We start from the raw sequence: 18,599 nt of genomic DNA on the forward strand, positions 1-18,599 counted from the left end.
TTTTTTATTGAGAGGAAAAATCACTTTGTCCATTGGGTTTGTTCTGATGCCTGTCAAGCCATTTTGTCTCCGAATTGGTAGAAGAGAAATTCCTGCCCCAGGGCAGCCTCTCAGGGGTTAGTGTAGGAGGGGCTGGGAACATATGTTCATAGTCACCAAGGATGAATAAGGTAACGATGAAAACCCCCCATCATTTCCATGCTTTTAAAACTAAGCAATGGATGGAATGCTCCCAACCTGATTTTTCAGAAAGAAAAATTTGTAGCAGCCCATTTACGGTTGTGGCGCAGAGGCTGTGGCCCTACGCACCGTGGGAGAGACGGAAGAAGCCAGGAGTGCGGGGCCCTGCTGAGGGCCAGGACCTCACAAAGGCGGACAGTGGGGAGGCAGCGACAGGAGTCCGTCAGACAGGTAACCAGGATCGCCAGGATTATCCAATGTTAAACATTAGAGAAAAAGTGTAGACATGAAATTAAAATGAAGCTATTCCCCTAGTAAATGGAAGCACACATCAGAAGTCATTTCCTCAAACGTTATGAGGTGGAGCTCGTTCCGACCAGAATGGGGGGATCCCCAGCGGCAGCCAGCTAACTGCCAACTGCCATGTCTTCTGATAACTGGACAGTCGTGGAAACAAGCAGTATAAATGAAGTAAGAGTCAAAAACACCTGAAACATTTTGATTATTTTATTTTATAATCTTCAAAATTTTCTGCCATGAGACAGGAATGCATGATAGAAATGGCTCAACATCTTCACATGAAACACTTGGATTCATTTTCATTCACAAGTTTTTCTAAAAACATCTACAATTTCATAATCCCACCCACTTGCAACCATTATCACAGATTTAATTGACCATTAAACAGTAGTTGCCAGCGCCAGAGCCGGAACGCTTTCTGCGCGTTAGTAGTGTCTTTTGAAACTACCACCCAAGTATCACGATTATAAATCTCATTGTACACACAGCAACCCCAAAGGTGACTGGTGTCCCCACATAAACTCCCTGCTTATCATGGAGAGCTGTAGCGCCCAGGTACTTAGAGAAATGCTTTTTCTTCTGGAACTACTTGTTCATCTCAGTATTTTTCTCGCAGGGAATAGCACCTGCTGACCTGATGACGTAACCACACTGCTGACAGGCAAGTATATGTGCCTGATATTTATTGGTGATGCTCTCTGATAATTATGTATAGAACATACTGAAAAAAGATGATGGATTGCTTGGAAGCTATAGCTCTTCTTTTGAAGAGAACTACTTTGAGGTTTTTTCTGAACTGTAAACAAAAGGAAAGAGATATACATGGACATATACCTATACACACAGAGATATACACTGAGTATTTTCAATGTGGCGTATATCTTCCTATATAGATACACACGAATAGAGTGTCTACACTCACCCCTTCACACATACCCACACCCTTACATACAGCATGTGAATATAAATGTGAGTGTCCTTGGGAGTTCACTGGAGTTTGTATATTAATTACCAAATGATGATGAGATACCTGATTTGTATTACTCCTGAGAAGATACTAGAAGGGAATGACAGTTCTGATGCACTTTGGAATGGCACAATCACGTAAACACTTGCATACTTAAGACTTCTGAACTCATTCAAAGTTTCTAAACATGATCTAACAAAAAAAAATTCAGCAAGTTAAAAAATAAAACAAAGTTTTTTTTATAATCAATGTATAAACAAACAAACATATAGGAAATGCATATTTGTCAGTAATTATAGTAGGAAACATGTACTTAAGAAAAACAGTCATCTGACAAAAAACTATCCAATGCATAATACATGCATTGCCCCAAATAGCAAAGGACAGCCACATCAGAACTGCAAGGCTTACAGCAACTCTACCAGAGAAAAATTACCATATATGGCAAGTCTGTTAAGTATGCAATTTATAAAAAAATTACTGTGACTGTTATTCATACTTATAAAAAAGAATTTGTAATTTTCAGAGTCTTATCCCTCAATATAATCTGTATAAAAATTAAACTAAACCAATGAATTTCAAGCACCAATTCAAACTTACTGTATTTATATTTCTCCTGTAATCAAAGGAACAAATTATGAGGAAGGCTAAGCTAAAATTAGCCAAGTAATTCTTACAGTTTAGTTTTATAGGCATGCGGTTTTTCTTCTTCCATTCACTTGAATGCCAAACATTGAAAAATGTTTCGGCCAGTAAAGGAATCCCTGGAGGAATCCATTATTTCTGAGTATTAATGGTTTAATATACATTAAAAGCTCTTTAACAAACCACTGCTTTCTTAGTTCTAAAACAGATTTGCACACAAGAAACGAAGGGACTGTTCCTCACGACGACTTAGAAAAGGCAGCACCAGACAGCAGACTAGCTAAGCACATCTGGACATCTAGCGGTCGTGTAAGGGAACGGTGCTGGGACTCAAGGCAATGCCACTGCACGTGGCAATACTGAAGTTTTTAACTAAAAAATTTCCACTAGACATTTGAGGTGGGAGGATAGCTCAGTAAGAGAGCACTGGGGGGAGGTGGTGTTTCCTTTTGATTTTTCTGCGTCAGAGAAAAAAAAAAAAAAGTAGCAGAGTCTCAGCCAGTAGATGAGTAACAGTGTTTGTGATGCCTCTGGTTGTTCCTGAAGAAAACTTGTTCAGATTTTAAATCCATACAACTGCTGTTTTTGTTTCCAGTATTTACATCATACCACTTACATACACGGTAATTTCTGAGAATGTTTCAGTCTTTCCTGCTATTTAAAGTTTGGTTAATTTTCAACACACACCAAACCGAACCTTCAGGTCGGCTGCACTTGAGAGACTGCAGGTAAGCCTACTGAAAACATCGTGTGGAAACCCAGCTCCCCATCCAGAGTGATCTCCATCACTCCCCGGCCTGTTACCTGAACTCTGTCACAAGATCCCATGCAGCTGAAGGAGAGAGAGTCTCACTGAAGTCCTGGTGTTAAGACAGGGGTGAGGGGTCTTGCTGGTTCTCAGTAAGAGGGGCTTCACTCTGCTCCTTGCGTATCTCATTGGATGGCTCCTCATACATAGGCTCACCGAGGTCTTCACTGCCCCCTTCACTCTGCTCCTCGATGTGGTCCTCACTGGGCTCCATAGTCTGTTCCAGGCTGTTCTCCAGAAGTGTGGGAGAATTGCTTATTCTGCTTTCTTCTTCAGCTGTCTCATTTAAGGGCTGGGAAGGAGGTGGTGTGGGAGTATCAGACTGCATGACACTTTCGATAGAAGAGATGGGGGCTTTGGTTAGAGTACCATCAGCTACACTCTCATTTGGAGGCAAAGATAACTTTTCTACAAGTTTCCACTGAATGATGCTCATGTCTTTTCCACCAGTTGAAATCAGGTGACTGTCATTGTGAGTAAAACTGACATTGGTGACATGGCTGCTGTGGGCACTGTACTTGTGACTGGGAGCCTGGAAGAAACAAATCAGACAGAAAATTAAACTCATTCTCTACCTGCTTACAGCAATGGAAGCGACTAGGCAAGGGAGATAATTCAAATCACAGCCGGAGTCAGCAAATCTGAGGAATGTAGCTAGCAGTAATTTCCTTTTAATACCTATTTCTATGGGAGAAAAAAAAAGAGTAATTGGACATATATCCATACAGTCAGACCATGTATTTCAAAAAATAACGTAATAAATAGTCTCTTCTGGATGTCAGTTTTGTATACTTGTCAGAGCTTAGTAACTATTCTGCTGAGACTGCCAGGGGAGAGTATACCAGGCAGGCAGGACTGGAGGTGATTTAGGAAATGACTCCGGGAGCTTTATTATATTGATTGTATGTATAACAAAATACCTTCGTAGGTTTAGGAGACATTTAAATATATGCTAAAAAAAATTACTGATAAACCGACATGAATAAAACATTGCTGTCTCCTGTAACAGTCTTCTTCTTGACCTTAATGGCGAAGGAGTAAATGAGCAGTGCTGGCCTAGACGCTTATGGGTGGCGCTGGGCCCCCCGCCGGGCCCCACAGCTTCCCAGGCAGTGAGAAGTAACTCTACACATCTCATCATCCACACAAAAATACCCCCAGACAAAAGGCCCTACAACACTAGTTTTTATTAAATTAATTTTACCTTTGCTTTGGAGCAGGGATACTGAAACAGATGAACTTTGCAAAAGTCATCAGCAACAGCGATCACCTTCCTGTTGTGGGATCGCACCAGTGCATTGATATCGGTCCCGTCGGATCCTTCTGGCCAGACGCCTTTGATTGGAAACACAGGTGTAGAAAAATTAGTCTAAAATATAACTGTGGTGCCACATGGGTTTATTTTAGAATCTTATTTACTTTCATTTGTGTTCAAACTTAGCTGCTGACATTTCCCTTACAAATTTCCTAGTGGCTCAACACTTCAAAGGATGAAGTTTTACCCCAAATCTAGTAAAATTCAGTGAAAATAGCCTCAAGATGGAAAATTTAAAGATACAAAAGTACTCACTAGTAACCAGCAGGTGGCGCTAACAAATAGTTTTGGCTTAATTCACCTCAGCAAATAAGCTCTTCCTTTTTAAAGTTTCTAGTTGGGAGGGGAAGTTCTGTTATTTGTACAGCAAGCTGCAGAAAAACAAAGCTACAGCTCTAGTTCTTCAAAGCAGACTCTGGGGAAGCTATGTAAAATGTACACACTCCTTCTTTGCTGTTCTCTTCAGGCAGGCACTTCAGAGAAAACCTCCAAGATTCTTTCTTACCTTAATGGAAATACATAGGCCATCCACTAGTCTACCATGCTATCCCACAGAATTTATGTCAAGAGATATAACATCGAACTATTATTTATGTCAAGAGATATAACAAATTTGTTCTGAATCATTATGAGGCACTGTGATCATGTTCAACGTAATTAGCACAAAACCCGATTAAGACCAGATGGAAATTATGGAATACAGAAGTGCTGAGATGCTGGCCTCCTGTGGTTCAGTGCTATTCCAGAGAACAAAGAAGTTTTTGGTAAATTGGCCTAAAACAAGTCAAAACACTTTTTAACTGACCTCTCTTAAATAAATATTACTGGCAGTTATTAGCTATTGTTTCAGTTTCACCCAGAATAATGAAATTGTATATGGGCGAGTCAGAGTTATTGTGTTTTAATTTCTTCATAGCCAGTACTCTCCTCCATCTCTATAGCAGTTGTGTTTAGCACAGGGACCTATAATGGATTATTTTTCTAACGTACACAGCATAGAGAACTGTTCTGATCTACGATCAGACTGGAGGAGAGGGTCCCACTGTCAGAAGGCAGAGATGTTGTTAAATGGAAAGTATTAATATTCTGGACATTGCTTTAGGTATTGATGTCCCCCACATATCCAGTATTCTAACTACTGAGTAGAACATCTCTTTTTAGTTCCTTGCAGACAAGGCTTTATTATCTTAACTTTTCCATTTGTCTTGTAACTTTTTCAGAAGGATACCCCCAGACTGGAAAAGGCTTAGAAAACTGTCACAGGAAAGACTAAGAAATATCTAAAACCTCAGATTAGGAATGATTCCCAAATTTTAAATAATGTCTACTGAAAATGCCTTTCTATTTCAACAAATGGTGCTGGGACACCTGGACATTCACACGCGAGAGCGTAAGAACTGCTGACAAGGATGTGGGAAACGGAACTCCCGTACGTCACTGGTGGAATGTAAATGGTGCAGCCACTTTGGAAAACAGGCTGGCAGTTCTTCAAAAGGTTAAACATAGGGTTACCACAGGACTCTGGAATTCCACTCCTAGGTACATTTCAGGGGAAATGAAAACATGTCTATACAAAAACTTGCACACGCTTGTGCCCAGCAGCATTATTTATACCAGCGGAAAAGCAGAAACCACCCCAGTGCCGGTGAGCCGATAGTGGATAAACAAAATGTGGTCCGTGCACACAAGGGGATTTACAAGCCATAAAACAAAGTGCTGGCACATGGTACGGCGTGGATGAGTCTTGAAAACCTTTCTACATGAAAGTCCAGAAAAAGCAAGTTATTAGAGAAAGAAAGTAGATTAGTGGCTGGTGGGTGCAGAGGGAGGGAGGGGTAAGGAGTGACTGCTAATTGGGTAGGTGGTTTCTTATATTGGCGTGATGAAAATGTTCTCAAATTAGACAGTGATGGTGGCCACGCTACAGTTCTGAAACCACTGTATTGTACTTTTTAAGTAGGTGAATTATGTAGTATGCTCAATAAAGTTATTTTAAAAATGCCTTTACAAATTAAAATACTTGTTTTCACTTGGAGGAAAAAAATGGGAAGGCAGTCTATTATGTATATTTCTTTCAAGTGTCATTTGTACTTACTGAGGACCAGAAATCTGCTGGATTCTGCAGAGAACTTCACATTGGTTCGATCGTAATACACTTAATTTCTCTGAATCTGGCATTAATAGTGATAGCATTGAAGAACACATGCAGACTCTCTTTCATTTAGAAATTTAAACAAGTAATTATTATAAGAACCCCACAAACCATCTTTTCCTATCAGGTGTCATGTTCTTACCAAAGACTTGAAAGCCTAGTACGCAGGTGTATGTTGTCCAATCGGTGTCCTTACAATCTGATCGATTCCTGATTAGTTTGCAGCCACTTGGAATGTCCCCTTTAAATTTAGAAACAGGAAGTATAATCATAGTGCCTGTGTATAAATGTATTTTAAAGTGTATTTGATTCAGACTAGCCATGTTTGTATTTATAATCCATACACTGAAAAATGTTAAGACACATTTAAAAAGGAAAACCGAGTGCTCCCTTTAACATTAACTACAAAGCCATATTAGAGCAGCAACCTCCCTGAGTAATTTCTTAGGACAACATGTCCACATATATAAGTTAATTCGTTGCTTTCTTGGGGAAGTGAACCACATTTGCGATTCTCATTCCTTAGCTCAGAGTAACACATGTTTTGTCAAGTCAGAGAGGCAGCCTGCGCTCTGCACAACTCGGATTCTGCACAGCCTGACCCACGCGTCTCAGCTGCATGTGATCGTTCATACTTACAGTACAATATCTCATAGTCTCCTGAGTTAGACATTATATACTTGTTGTCTGGGGACCAGTCAAGGTGTGTGATATAGCTGGAATGTCCCTAGGGAACAACAGATCAACTATTAGAAAGCACTTAGCGTTTGAATAATAAATAGTAGCCAATAGGTTTTCTGAATAGCCATTCATCTGGAATTCCTAATGTATACAGAGGATTATCACAGCCTCTAGAACGGACCAGGGCTCACAGCAGGTCTTTAGTTTTTTTTCACCCTATCTTGCTGGGAACCAAAGATGCAGGTATGCAAAGATGCCAAGTTATACATGAAGAGTTCTAGAAGAACTCTGGAACGGGGTGGGGGGAGGGGCGCCTTGGTGGCTCAGTAGGTTAAGCATCCGACTCTTGATTTTGGCTCAGGTCATGATCTCAGAGTCACGGGACTGAGCCCTCCATCGGGCTCTGCGCTCACCTCCCTCTACCTCTGTTCCTCCCCCTGCTCTCGTGTTCTATCTCTGAAATAAATAAAATCTTAAAAAAACAAAAACAAAACAATTCTGGAACGAAAGAGAGCTCACCACAGTGGAAACATTAAGCACCTGGAACTTGGGAGTATCCTGCTGGTCTGTCCACCTAGACAGCAGCAACAAGCACCTACCACCTGTGTCACACTTCCGCGGAAGAGGAGTCTCATAGACTTGTGCCTTTAGGACACCTCACAGATCACCTACCCTCGGGCCTTTTTTCAAGTCACTGGTGTCCCCTTTAGAGGGACTTTGTTTTCAAGAATGAAGTAAGGGTTCGGGGTTGGTCACAGAGAGTACAGTTTTCCTGGGCTGCTGCTTACCATCCAGGGTCTACCCCAGAGGCTGGGGAATATGGCACAGATACACGGGCACGTGGAGCTCTCCTAGAAAAACTCTTCTCTCCAAAGAACATTTCTGGGGGAAAGTCCCCCAACATTTACTCCGTCAGAGCAGCTGAATCCAATATGACCACTTAAACAGGAGACATGATCTTTTTCTGCTCTAGTTTTTACTAACACTGTGGGAATTAAGACAAAAAACTAACTGCTGTATTTTGCTGCCTTTCTATGTAAGCATCTGATAATTTCTAAGATAAATCACACACAGGGTGCCTGGGTGGCTCAGTCGTTTAAGCGTCTGCCTTCGGCTCAGGGAGTGATCCCAGGGTCCTGGGATTGAGCCCCGCATCAGGCTCCTCTGCTGGGAGCCTGCTTCTTCCTCTCCCACTCCCCCTGCTTATGTTCCCTCTCTCGCTGCCCCTCTTTCTGTCAAATAAATAAAATCGTTAAAAAAAAAAAATCGCACAGGTCTTAATGGTGCACAGTCAATGAGACTCAAAGGCACTTTTATCTCCTACAGTCTGTGGTAAAGCATATTTAATTTCTATTTACTTTCTGATATACTACCTTGCTGCACACATTTTTTTTTAATAATTTTTTTTTTAAAGATTTTTTATTTATTTATAAGACAGAGATAGAGACAGCCAGCGAGAGAGGGAACACAAGCAGGGGGAGTGGGAGAGGAAGAAGCAGGCTCATAGCAGAGGAGCCTGACGTGGGGCTCGATCCCATAACGCCGGGATCACGCCCTGAGCCGAAGGCAGACGCTTAACCGCTCTGCCACCCAGGCGCCCCCACATTTTTTTTTTAATTAAAAAATCCAAAGTACCTTAGGTGCAGTTTTTAATGATCCACACAAAGTATTCTAATTATTCCATTACCCTTCTGAAGTCTAACGACACCTCTCTGGAGCTATGATCTCCCCCACAGTGCTGTATGGCAAATATATTTATACATTTAAATAAATTTAAATGCTGTGAATTTGAGAACTGTGAAGCTCCTGAAATCACCAGAGATTAGGAGGTATACTGGAAAACAGGTTGGGAATCACTTGCTAGGCACAATGGAGACCTACCAACTTCACAAGAAATCGAGTTTCAAAGCCAGAAAGACACATGTGGGTTACTGGATATTTTCTGAATCTGGCAGGAGGATAAGGTTCACACAAGTCCTTTTCATGGTTCACATGAGTCTGATGATGCCTGGCTCTGGCGTTAGAAGCCATGCCTCTCAGATAAGAAAACTGCTGGCTACATGCATGAGGATTTTACCAGATTAATGAGGCAAAGTGCAGTCCTCCAAGAAGCATTCATACTAATGTAGAAATATTTAAAAATATCATCTGGGACTCTGAAAAGGCTTTAATAACATTATTTAGAAGAGCATTAAAAGCACTGTGTGTATACATATACTCCTGTAGTTCCATCTGTATCGGACACAGAACATACTTAGAAGGTAAATCAGTTATCGAGTATTCTCAAAAAGGACTCCTGAGTAGCAAAAGTACCCAATATAGAAAAGACCTTGGGGACGTTACCAATTCATACCGGAAAAATGAAGTATTTTTTCCCTGGTATGGATTCCAATAAATAAGCAAAAAAAAGATTAACTGTAAGTATTTGGGGTCTATCATGTTACCTTCCCAGACACCACCCTGGAGTGTCCTTGCCCTGCCCAACTCACAGGCCACGGAGCCTCAAACTCCACCCCGAGGGCACAGAGACAGTTGGGAGCAAAATCTAGTATACTTCCTTGAAAAGAAACAGTGAAGTACTCTAAGTTGGCACTTTCATTACTGTTATTAAATAATCTTAGTAATAATCACAAGTGATGGAGCCCAAAAATTTTACTCTGAACAAAGTATTTTAGCTAAATCTTTGTCAACTGGAGGGGTTCGCAACCCTGATTATATATTAAAATTACATGAGGAGTTTTTTTTAAACTAGTGCCAAGGCCTGGAGTTAGGGATCTAACCTTTTCCCGAAGTAGGTATTCGGGTGGGCCCCCCCCCCCCAATCTAGAGCAGTGCTGGAAAACGCAGGTAGAGAACAGTCCACTTGTACTCTACTGATTTGAAATACTTCCTTTATTACCTAGTAGATTTCCATATAAACAGATCTGTTTCTGGACTCCTCTGTTCAGTTAGTCTATCTGCCTATCTCTAGCCAACTGTGATAGTTTTGTGGTATGTGGAAAATTTCAGATGAACTTTAGAACCATTTTATCAATGTTGAAAATTTAAGACTGCGTCAAATTTAGAGAGGAATTTGTAGAGAACAGATATTTTTATCAAGTCTTCAGATTTAGAAACACATTATGTCTCTATTTTTTCAGTTTTTTTTCCCCAGCCATGATTCCTGTGATTTGCTAGGTTTAGTCTCAAAACATCTAGTTTCTGTTGCTATTGAGAACAGGATTCCCTCCCCCATCACATTTCTTTTTTTAATTAATTATTTGAAAGCGAGAGCAAGCGCAGAAGCAGCGGGAGGGCGAGGCAGAGGGAGAAGCAGGTTCCCCACTGAGCAGGGAGCCAGACTTGGGGCTTCCCCTCGATTCCAGGACCCAAGAGAAAGGCAGACGCTTAACCCACTGAGCCATCCAGGCCCACCCCTCACCCAATCACGTTTCTGATGTGCTTTTGCTGGTTCAAGGGAAAGCTATTCTTTTTTTTTTTTAAATATATATATACGAATATATATATATATGTTTTTTTATTTAAGTAATCTCTACACGCCATGTGGGGCTTGAACTCAACAACCCAGAGGTCAAGAGTTGCATGCTCTTCCAACTGAGCCAGCCAGGTGCCCCGAGGGAAAGCTATTCTTCAGAGTACTGGATAGCTGCCTATTCATTTTTATTTTATTTTATTTATTTATTTGACAAAGAGAGACAGCCAGAGAGAGAGGGAACACAAGCAAGGGGAATGGGAGAGGAAGCAGGCTCCCAGCGGAGGAGCCTGATGTGGGACTCGATCCCAGAACGCTGGGATCATGCTCTGAGCCGAAGGCAGACGCTTAACGACTGTGCCACCCAGGCGCCCCCCATAGCTGCCTATTCAATCCACATTCCGCCCCCTTCTGTTAAATGCCCGGCTGAAACACCGGTTTCCCAACCTCTTCTGCAGCTAGAGGTGGCAGAAATCACTGAGTGGGGCTTCCAGGAAAACTTCAAGAGAACAGACTGAGAAGGAGCAGTACCTTTCCCCCTGCTCTGATCCTTTCCTCCCGGAACTAGGATCTGATGACCAGAGAATGACAATATAAAGAAAGAAAGATTTTGAGTCCCTGATGACTTCTGCTTAAATGAGAACACATCCCTCCTTTTTTTTTTTTTTTATAAGTCACCAGGTACTGCATATATCCTGTTATAGTAATACTGAATCCTAATGCCTTACTGAAATACTGGATTAGTTTCATGGATTAGTTTCTTGGAGAATTTCTAAGCAGACAGTTTAAGACTTTTTTATTCTCTTTTTGATGCATATTTTCAATTACCAAAATCCTGGCAAAAACAACTTACTTTTACCAGCACTTCTTTCCTACCCTAACAGACTCTAACAGTACATGACTGCAACTTCAATACACTTCATTCCCTATGCCACCATCTCAGAACAGCAGTGCTAAAAGGAACACAGGAATTTGAGTCACACAGAAAGCCAGTATGCTGGTACTCAGGTGTAGAATAAAATCATTTTAATCCTACTGGAAGTAGAGTAGAAATGTTAGGTCAATCAGAACACTTAAACTCTTTCAAGGAAAATACACAATTATCCATAATTAGAAAACTCTTCTTCAACTTTCGCAGATTTGTAATAAATGCTGAAAAACACTCCTAAGTACAGCCTGGGGCTCATCTAGTTACTGAGAACAATGCTGCTGCTGCTGGCACCCGACACCGAGCAGAGAACGTTCTATGCACAGGGTGTACGCGGTCAACTCTCCATCTCCCAGCAGCCCGTGTGAGGACGCCCACTTAGCAGATGAGCAAGTCCAGGAGGCAGAGAGAGGTTACATAACTTTTCTGAGGTCACATAATAAAGAAGTGGTGGAGCCAGAGTTTAAGCCCAGGTCAGAGCACAGCATTTAAATCATGCTGATCTTTTTACTCATTTCTCTAACACTGAAGATGAGCAGAAAGTTATTTCAAAGCAGCGTTTTAAGAAAAGGAATTTACAAGTAACTAAGGACTTTTTCAGTACATTTTCAAAACAGCACAGGAAAAGCTGAGGTAAAGAAACATTGTATGGAAAGAGACTACAAAACTTCACAATCCTCAACTCACATTACTCAAGGATATTTCAGATAACCAACTGGTAGTCTTCAAATTCGTTTTAGCTATAAAATCTTACATATTAAATCTTACAAGAGAAGCCCAATATGCAAAGCAAAGAAAATCGTACCCATACCAGCCCAGCCCAGCCCCAGCCCCAACCTTAGGGCTTTGTAGGAGACAAGTTAAAAAGAGCTCCTGGATCCAAAGCCTTTTCAAGAAACTTTTCTATAGCAGCAGTTACAGTATCAAACTGCTCAGAAGTGCCCGCGCGGCTCAGTCAGGCATGGACTCTGGGTCATGATCTCTGTCATGGGATCAACCCCACTCTATGCTCAGCATGGAGTCCACTTGAGATTCTCTCCCCCTCTGCCCACGCTCCCCCCCGCCCCACTGACTGCACGCATGTGCACGCAGGCTCGCGCTCTCAAAAATAAGAAATCAAACTGCTTACAACACAGGCAATACATGATACAACCATGACCCCCTGAATCCTACAGTTTAATCAAACTACTTTTTCTAATAGGTACTAAACACTAAGAAGATGGATGTCTTCATGCGAAGTAGAAGAAAACACGTTATTCTGAATTAGATGGTCTAATTGAGAGGCAGAAAACGCCACAGATCGGTAAAGGAGGCTTGGGGTGTGTGCTGGAGGGAATGCGGAGAGCCCAAGGGCAGCCAGAAGACAGTGTGCTCCCAGTGGCAAACGTGGGAAGTGAGAGGGCAGAGAGAGGTCACAGAAGAGAAAGTGAAAGGCTGTCACACACAAACATTATAGAGGGATGACTCCATTCTCTCTTCCTCTCCATCCCTCAGCCTGCCCAGAGAGGTCAGGCTCATGAGGAACAGATGACTTCTTGGAAGATCACTGGGGTTCCTTCAAAGAGAAGGTCTGGGACCAGCCATGTGTAGTAAACACACTTGGGGTGTTTGAGGCTGCTCTATAACAGCAAGTCAATTCAATGAATGGAAGAGCCAGTTCTGTGTGTTTATGGAAACTGCAGTGGAAGTTCCCCAGGAACCTCTGAGAGTTAAACTTTACAATTAACATAGAATAAGTCAAAGCAGAAAACGGCCAAGAAGCAAGAGTCATCATAGGTGCAAGCCCAGCAAGGACAGAGTACAACCCGACTGCATGTATGAATCTGTCCCAGGAAAGTGTTATTTAGGTGGCTGGTCAGCAATGAGTCAAGAAGGCAAACGTGGATAGTTCCCACCTAATGTCTAGGGTAGAGGGACCAGTGCCAGTGGCAGCTACGGACCTGCTTGGGGATGTAGGTGCCAAGCTTGCTCACCTCCTGATTATGCTCTGGTTTCGCATGCATATTTCTGCCGGAAGGGAAGTACTGGCTGGAAGATGGGCATGTCCTGTCCCCTTGGCATTTATATACCTTACTTTAAATGAATAAACTAGCATTCTGATTCTAAGCTGGTTTCCTGAGGCTTGCTTATAGAGAGAAAACCTGATGGCCAGAAGAAAGTAGGCTTCAGTCCCTTACCAGTTACAGGTTTTAGAAACTGGTATTTTATAAAACAGTTTTGGAGAACTTGCATGATGTAAGTCCATGTCTCTAAAATGGAACTTGTTTTGTTTCTTAGCTTATGACTGAGCAAGGCCTTGACCTGTAACAACCTTGTCAAGCATGCCACTGATGAGGCATGCAAGCTGCCCTCTACCAGGAAGTGCTCGTTTGTGTTCTTGGGTACCAGTCATCTTCTCAACTGACGTTTGCGCATAAAACGATGCCACGAAGAGGGACAGGCTCCAAATGCTTGGTTAATTTATTAAAGGGACATTAAAGTTCTAAATATGCTTCTGCAGCTATGGTGGTTACTTAAATATTGACTAGTACTAGGAAAATATTGGAAATAAAATAGAAAACAGCATTTGTATTTGCAACTCTGAGAATAGTTCCCAATCTTTACAACAATCCTATATAGTAGGAACTGTTATAATGTCCAATTTTAAGATAATAAAATTAAAACTCAAAGAAGTTAATTAACTTGCCTAAAGTCTCAATCTAGTAAGCAGCAAAACCAGCATTAGCGCCGTTCTGTCTGTCCTCTACCCTAGCAGACAACAGATACAAGCAGTTAACATGAAACTGTAAGACCAGCTGGTGGAAGCAGACAGCAAGGAGAAGCGACAGCTGGAAGCGAAGCACAGAACATTAGATAATTAGAAAAGCAGAGTAGCTGAACCTTTTATTATAGTCTCAAACAGTACTATCAACTTTAACAGTTCCTAAGGATATCTCAAAATAATACTTCCAAAGGCTTTAAAGATAAAAGCTGCCTAACTGGAGAAGGCCAAGTCTCAGGCAATTGATAAGCTTGCCATTTCGCAACACTTCCAAGGTCATTCTCATTATCCAGTGTCACACACTGCTGTTTCCTTTTTGGACCACGTGTACTGTAAGAGCACAGGACAGTGAGATACATACTGAAAAATCGGAGGCATTAACATTACACTGGAAAGTCTGCTCTACTAAGAGAAGAGGCTTCAGGCCCTGGATTTGCCACCACAAGGTGTGACCAAGGACGAGTCCTTTATCTTGTCGGAAAGTCAGTCTCCAATCGGTAAAATAAGAACTGAGCCAAGTGTGTGCTACAGGGTTACCTGTAAAATTTTATAGGATTCCACAAGATTAAATTGTAATTGACATACTCTGTTTATTAAGGCATGAACTTTTTTAAAAGGCTGAGGTAAAAAATTAAGAAAAACTTGGGGCCTCGTAGGTAAACTTTAGTAACCTGAAAATTCCTTTCAGTGGAACATTTCATTTGCTCATGTGGTTACAACAATGAGGCATTACTGTACTATTCCGTATCACAAATATTATGGTAATAAATTGATTAAAAGAGATTTCAATAAATTAATGGGTAATGACTCATAATTGTTATCAAGGCAAAAAAATTTATTTTGGATAAATTCTAAAAGTTTGATGTTGCTTGTAGATCAGTTTATAGGCTGGTTTTAGCCTATGGTACAAAATACATGTGTGCATGCACACAAAGTAAATAAACAAGTCTCTTCTTTGAATAGTAAATGGCCTGGGTTTCGCTTATGGATATGCTTCTAAAAACTAATTCTTTTATTTATCCCCCCTAAAACTATTTTGTGATCTGTGCTGCCACTACCCACCAATTCATCAAATAATTTTCTTAATCCTTTCCTAATGTACACATGTTACCTCATTTTCTATAAAAATAATTGTTAACACACATTGAATACCTATTATTTGCCAAGCACCATTCAAAGTATTTTATACACATTAATTTATTTTAATCCAGTGAAGTAGAAACTGCTGTTATCTTCATTTCATAGATGAGAAAACTGAAACAGAGACTTAAAGGTCACACTAGCTTGTAAGTGGTGAAATAAGAATTCAAACCCAGGCAGTCTGATCCCAAGTTGGTGCTCTTAACTACTATGCTATATTGCCTGCCTTTCTTGTCCTGCCCTAAGCTCAGATGTATACTTTTTGAGGACAAGGAATAAATCTTACATATATTCCTGGTGTCCAGAACATTTCTCAAGTTAGCAGAATGCCTACCATAAAGTAGGTACTCAGAATGGCTACAGAAGTGAATCAAGTCTACCTTACAATGATAACAAAGTCAATCAGAACAACAAATTAAAGGAAATATGCTTCTGTTAACTCTCTTAATGCAGACTGATCTCCATATAAATAACTTTTAGCAGTAAAAGAGATCATACAGGCAATTGCAGGGTGTTGGGGGTGGACAGGAATGTGGGATGCTGGGATTAAAAGTGAGATACCCTTTCATTTCTGACTCACTCCATTTTCAAAAAGTGTTATTCTAAGGGTTTCCTATGGAAACAGATTTTATTTAAGAAACTGCCTTAAATCTAGTCAGAAACATATTAAACTCCCATCAAAAGAAGAAACATTTCTAAAGCACACAGGGAACTGCAATAGCCTGCTGTTAAGTAATCTGTTTTCAAAGAGATTAAAGTTTAAAGGAGTTAAGGACAGAAAACAATGGATACATCAATGTAAAAATTTAACTTATCACAAATAAAAATTTCCAACAATTTTACAGCTTAACTTATTTTACTTCAACTACTTACAGTGCACTTTCCATGTCTGCTATATTTTCTTCCATTTTCTGAGACTACATAGAGGTAAATAAAGTTGTCATGAGATCCTACAGCCAGGAGGGTGCCATCTAGAATGAGACAGGAAAAAGTGTTAACTAGAGAAATAATCTGACAGATCTGCTATTTTATTGGACCTGTACTAAATGAATGCTATTTACAAATGTTGTTAAATCTCACTAATTTAACTGTTATTTGGTATTTGATGAATGAATCCTTCCATCACTAAGCACACCTGAAAAACATGGCCTTCTAGTCCAGTCATTTCTTGGAGAAACTCACAGGTCTTGGACTCGAGGCTCATCTCCTTCTAGTGAGCTACAAACTGGTTCCAGGGAAGTTAACCTGCTCTTATGGGTCTAAGCACACAGTACTCCTAAGCTGAGTGTTCAATTGCTCATTTCAGCTGAGCACATACAACCTCTCCAACTCGGGAAGGGACTATGTTCTTTTCTTTTATGGTCTCTCTCCTATTGTTCTTACCAGGTAACAGATGGTTGATAAAGTCCAACCGATCTTTGGATTTTAATTGCTACGTTTGTAGTAATTTGCTAGTACAGCACTAAAAAAGCCAAGCCAAATAGAAAACCTTTTCTGCTTTAAGATAACTTGCCAGGCTTATAGCCTGAGCAAATATTCTTCCTTCCATGTTCAACTCAGAGAATAGTATTCTGTCCTTCCTTTTAAACAACTTAGAAGCAATCAAAAAGATACTTGGATCCCACACTGATCCAACAACTACTGCAATATATTTTCTAATATAAGCAAATGTCACTCATACTAACTCCAGGGAAGAATGATATGAATCAAAACCATATTAAAAATGGGAAAAGGGAATGGGAATATTATGGAAACATAATTAACATTTGAATAAAGTATAAAGAATTATTCAAAGAAGGATAAATGAATTTATCAGATTCTTATGAGTTGCTGAGTATTTTATCTAATTAACAAAACCATTACTATGTAGCCAGTAATGTAACTAGATTTTAAAAAACTTGAACAGCCTATAAGAGTGTGTATTTTTAATATTACTATATTTTATATTTTCTTACATATAAAAAAAGATTGCTAAATAGATGTAACATTCAGCCTAAAACCTATTCAAAATTCTAAGTGTGTGTGATTCCCCCCAAAATGGGATTTGATTGTACTGTATTCTGCTTTCAATTGCAAATGCAGTTGTAACAGTTCATTCTAAATTTCTTTGATGATTTAGAATGTTGTTTAAATTTAGAAGATCTTTTGCAGTTTCCTGCAACAGAATTTAATCTGATGCTGGGGGAAACATATTCAATAGTTAACAAGTTTAGAGAGTAAAGAAAAAAGTAGTCAGCTTTAGTGGAAGTAAAAACATAAAAATACGCAATGACAGAGAAATGGTGTGAATGCCACGATGGGGGTAAAGCCACCTACCTACTGAGTAGCGCATCACAGAGAGCTGTTCATTCCCATCTGTGTGGATAGAAACTAGATCTCTGGTTTCTGCATCCAGAACAAACCACCTGTTAAGAAGTAAAAATCAAAATTTTCTTCATATATTAGCACTTAAAGAAAAAAGATTGCTTACTTTTTCTCTTTTAAAAAATTTCAACAAATTTTAATAATGCCCTTAAATATGACACGTTTCCATCATCCACTGAATAATAAATTCATTTTACAAAATGTTGCTAAATACAATATAAATATATGGGGCCAGGCATGTTCTCATTTCTGTTTAGGTATTCACTCAATGCCAACTGGGTCTCTTTGCTAGGTAACATCTAAACAGAACGTTAAGATGACACGATCAGTGTTCTTGAAGATTAAACTAGAGATGGGGGAAAAGAAACAAGCTAATTGAAACAAAGGACAATTAAGGGACAATCTCAGTGATGGTGACCATATACAATAGAAGGGAAATGAACAAAAGAAGACACGGAAAAACCTTTAGGAAGGACGTAGGATAGTTTGAGCTGAACACCGAGGGAAAGAGGTACAGATGGTTCAGTGGCAGGAGGAAAGACAGCTGCACAGCTACGGAGATGGGAAGGAGCACAGACAGTATGAAGGTGGGCAGGGAAGGTTGGAGGGCCGTTCATTTAGTGTGATTTCAAAGGAACCAGCAGGGGGCGCTCTGCCTCTCCAATAGGTACACATGTGCACAAAGCTCTGAATTCTTTCAAAGACAGTTTCTTGTTCACATTTACAGGAAAAGTCAAAATGTAAAAGTCTTTTGAGAGGCAAAATAATGGTTAAATTCAACTATGTAATAAATAACTTATCAAATCTTTTTATAAGAGCACTTGAAAGGGCACCTGGGTGGCGCAGCTGGTTAAGCCTTGGACTCCTGGTTTCAGCTCAGGTCCTA

At 40.3% G+C, this 18,599-nt stretch overlaps 1 protein-coding gene across 4 annotated transcripts in view; it reads right to left on the reverse strand.

Moving 5' to 3' along the window:
* Nucleotides 1-672: 672 nt before the first annotated feature.
* The window catches only part of EML4 (EMAP like 4), a 150,316-nt gene continuing 132,389 nt past the window's right edge, over nt 673-18,599 (reverse strand). For all 4 annotated transcript variants that reach the window (XM_034659599.1, XM_034659598.1, XM_034659597.1 and 1 more), the window contains 6 exons: nt 17,666-17,754; nt 16,223-16,320; nt 7,007-7,094; nt 6,510-6,608; nt 4,105-4,235; nt 673-3,432 (listed from right to left, as the gene is read on the reverse strand). In XM_034659599.1, the coding sequence (XP_034515490.1) occupies nt 2,959-3,432; nt 4,105-4,235; nt 6,510-6,608; nt 7,007-7,094; nt 16,223-16,320; nt 17,666-17,754 (979 nt within the window). In that variant the 3' untranslated portion in view covers nt 673-2,958. The remainder of the gene's footprint in view (nt 3,433-4,104; nt 4,236-6,509; nt 6,609-7,006; nt 7,095-16,222; nt 16,321-17,665; nt 17,755-18,599) is intronic.

The sequence above is a fragment of the Ailuropoda melanoleuca genome, chromosome 4 (assembly GCF_002007445.2).
Source record: "Ailuropoda melanoleuca isolate Jingjing chromosome 4, ASM200744v2, whole genome shotgun sequence".
Classification (NCBI taxonomy): domain Eukaryota; kingdom Metazoa; phylum Chordata; class Mammalia; order Carnivora; family Ursidae; genus Ailuropoda; species Ailuropoda melanoleuca.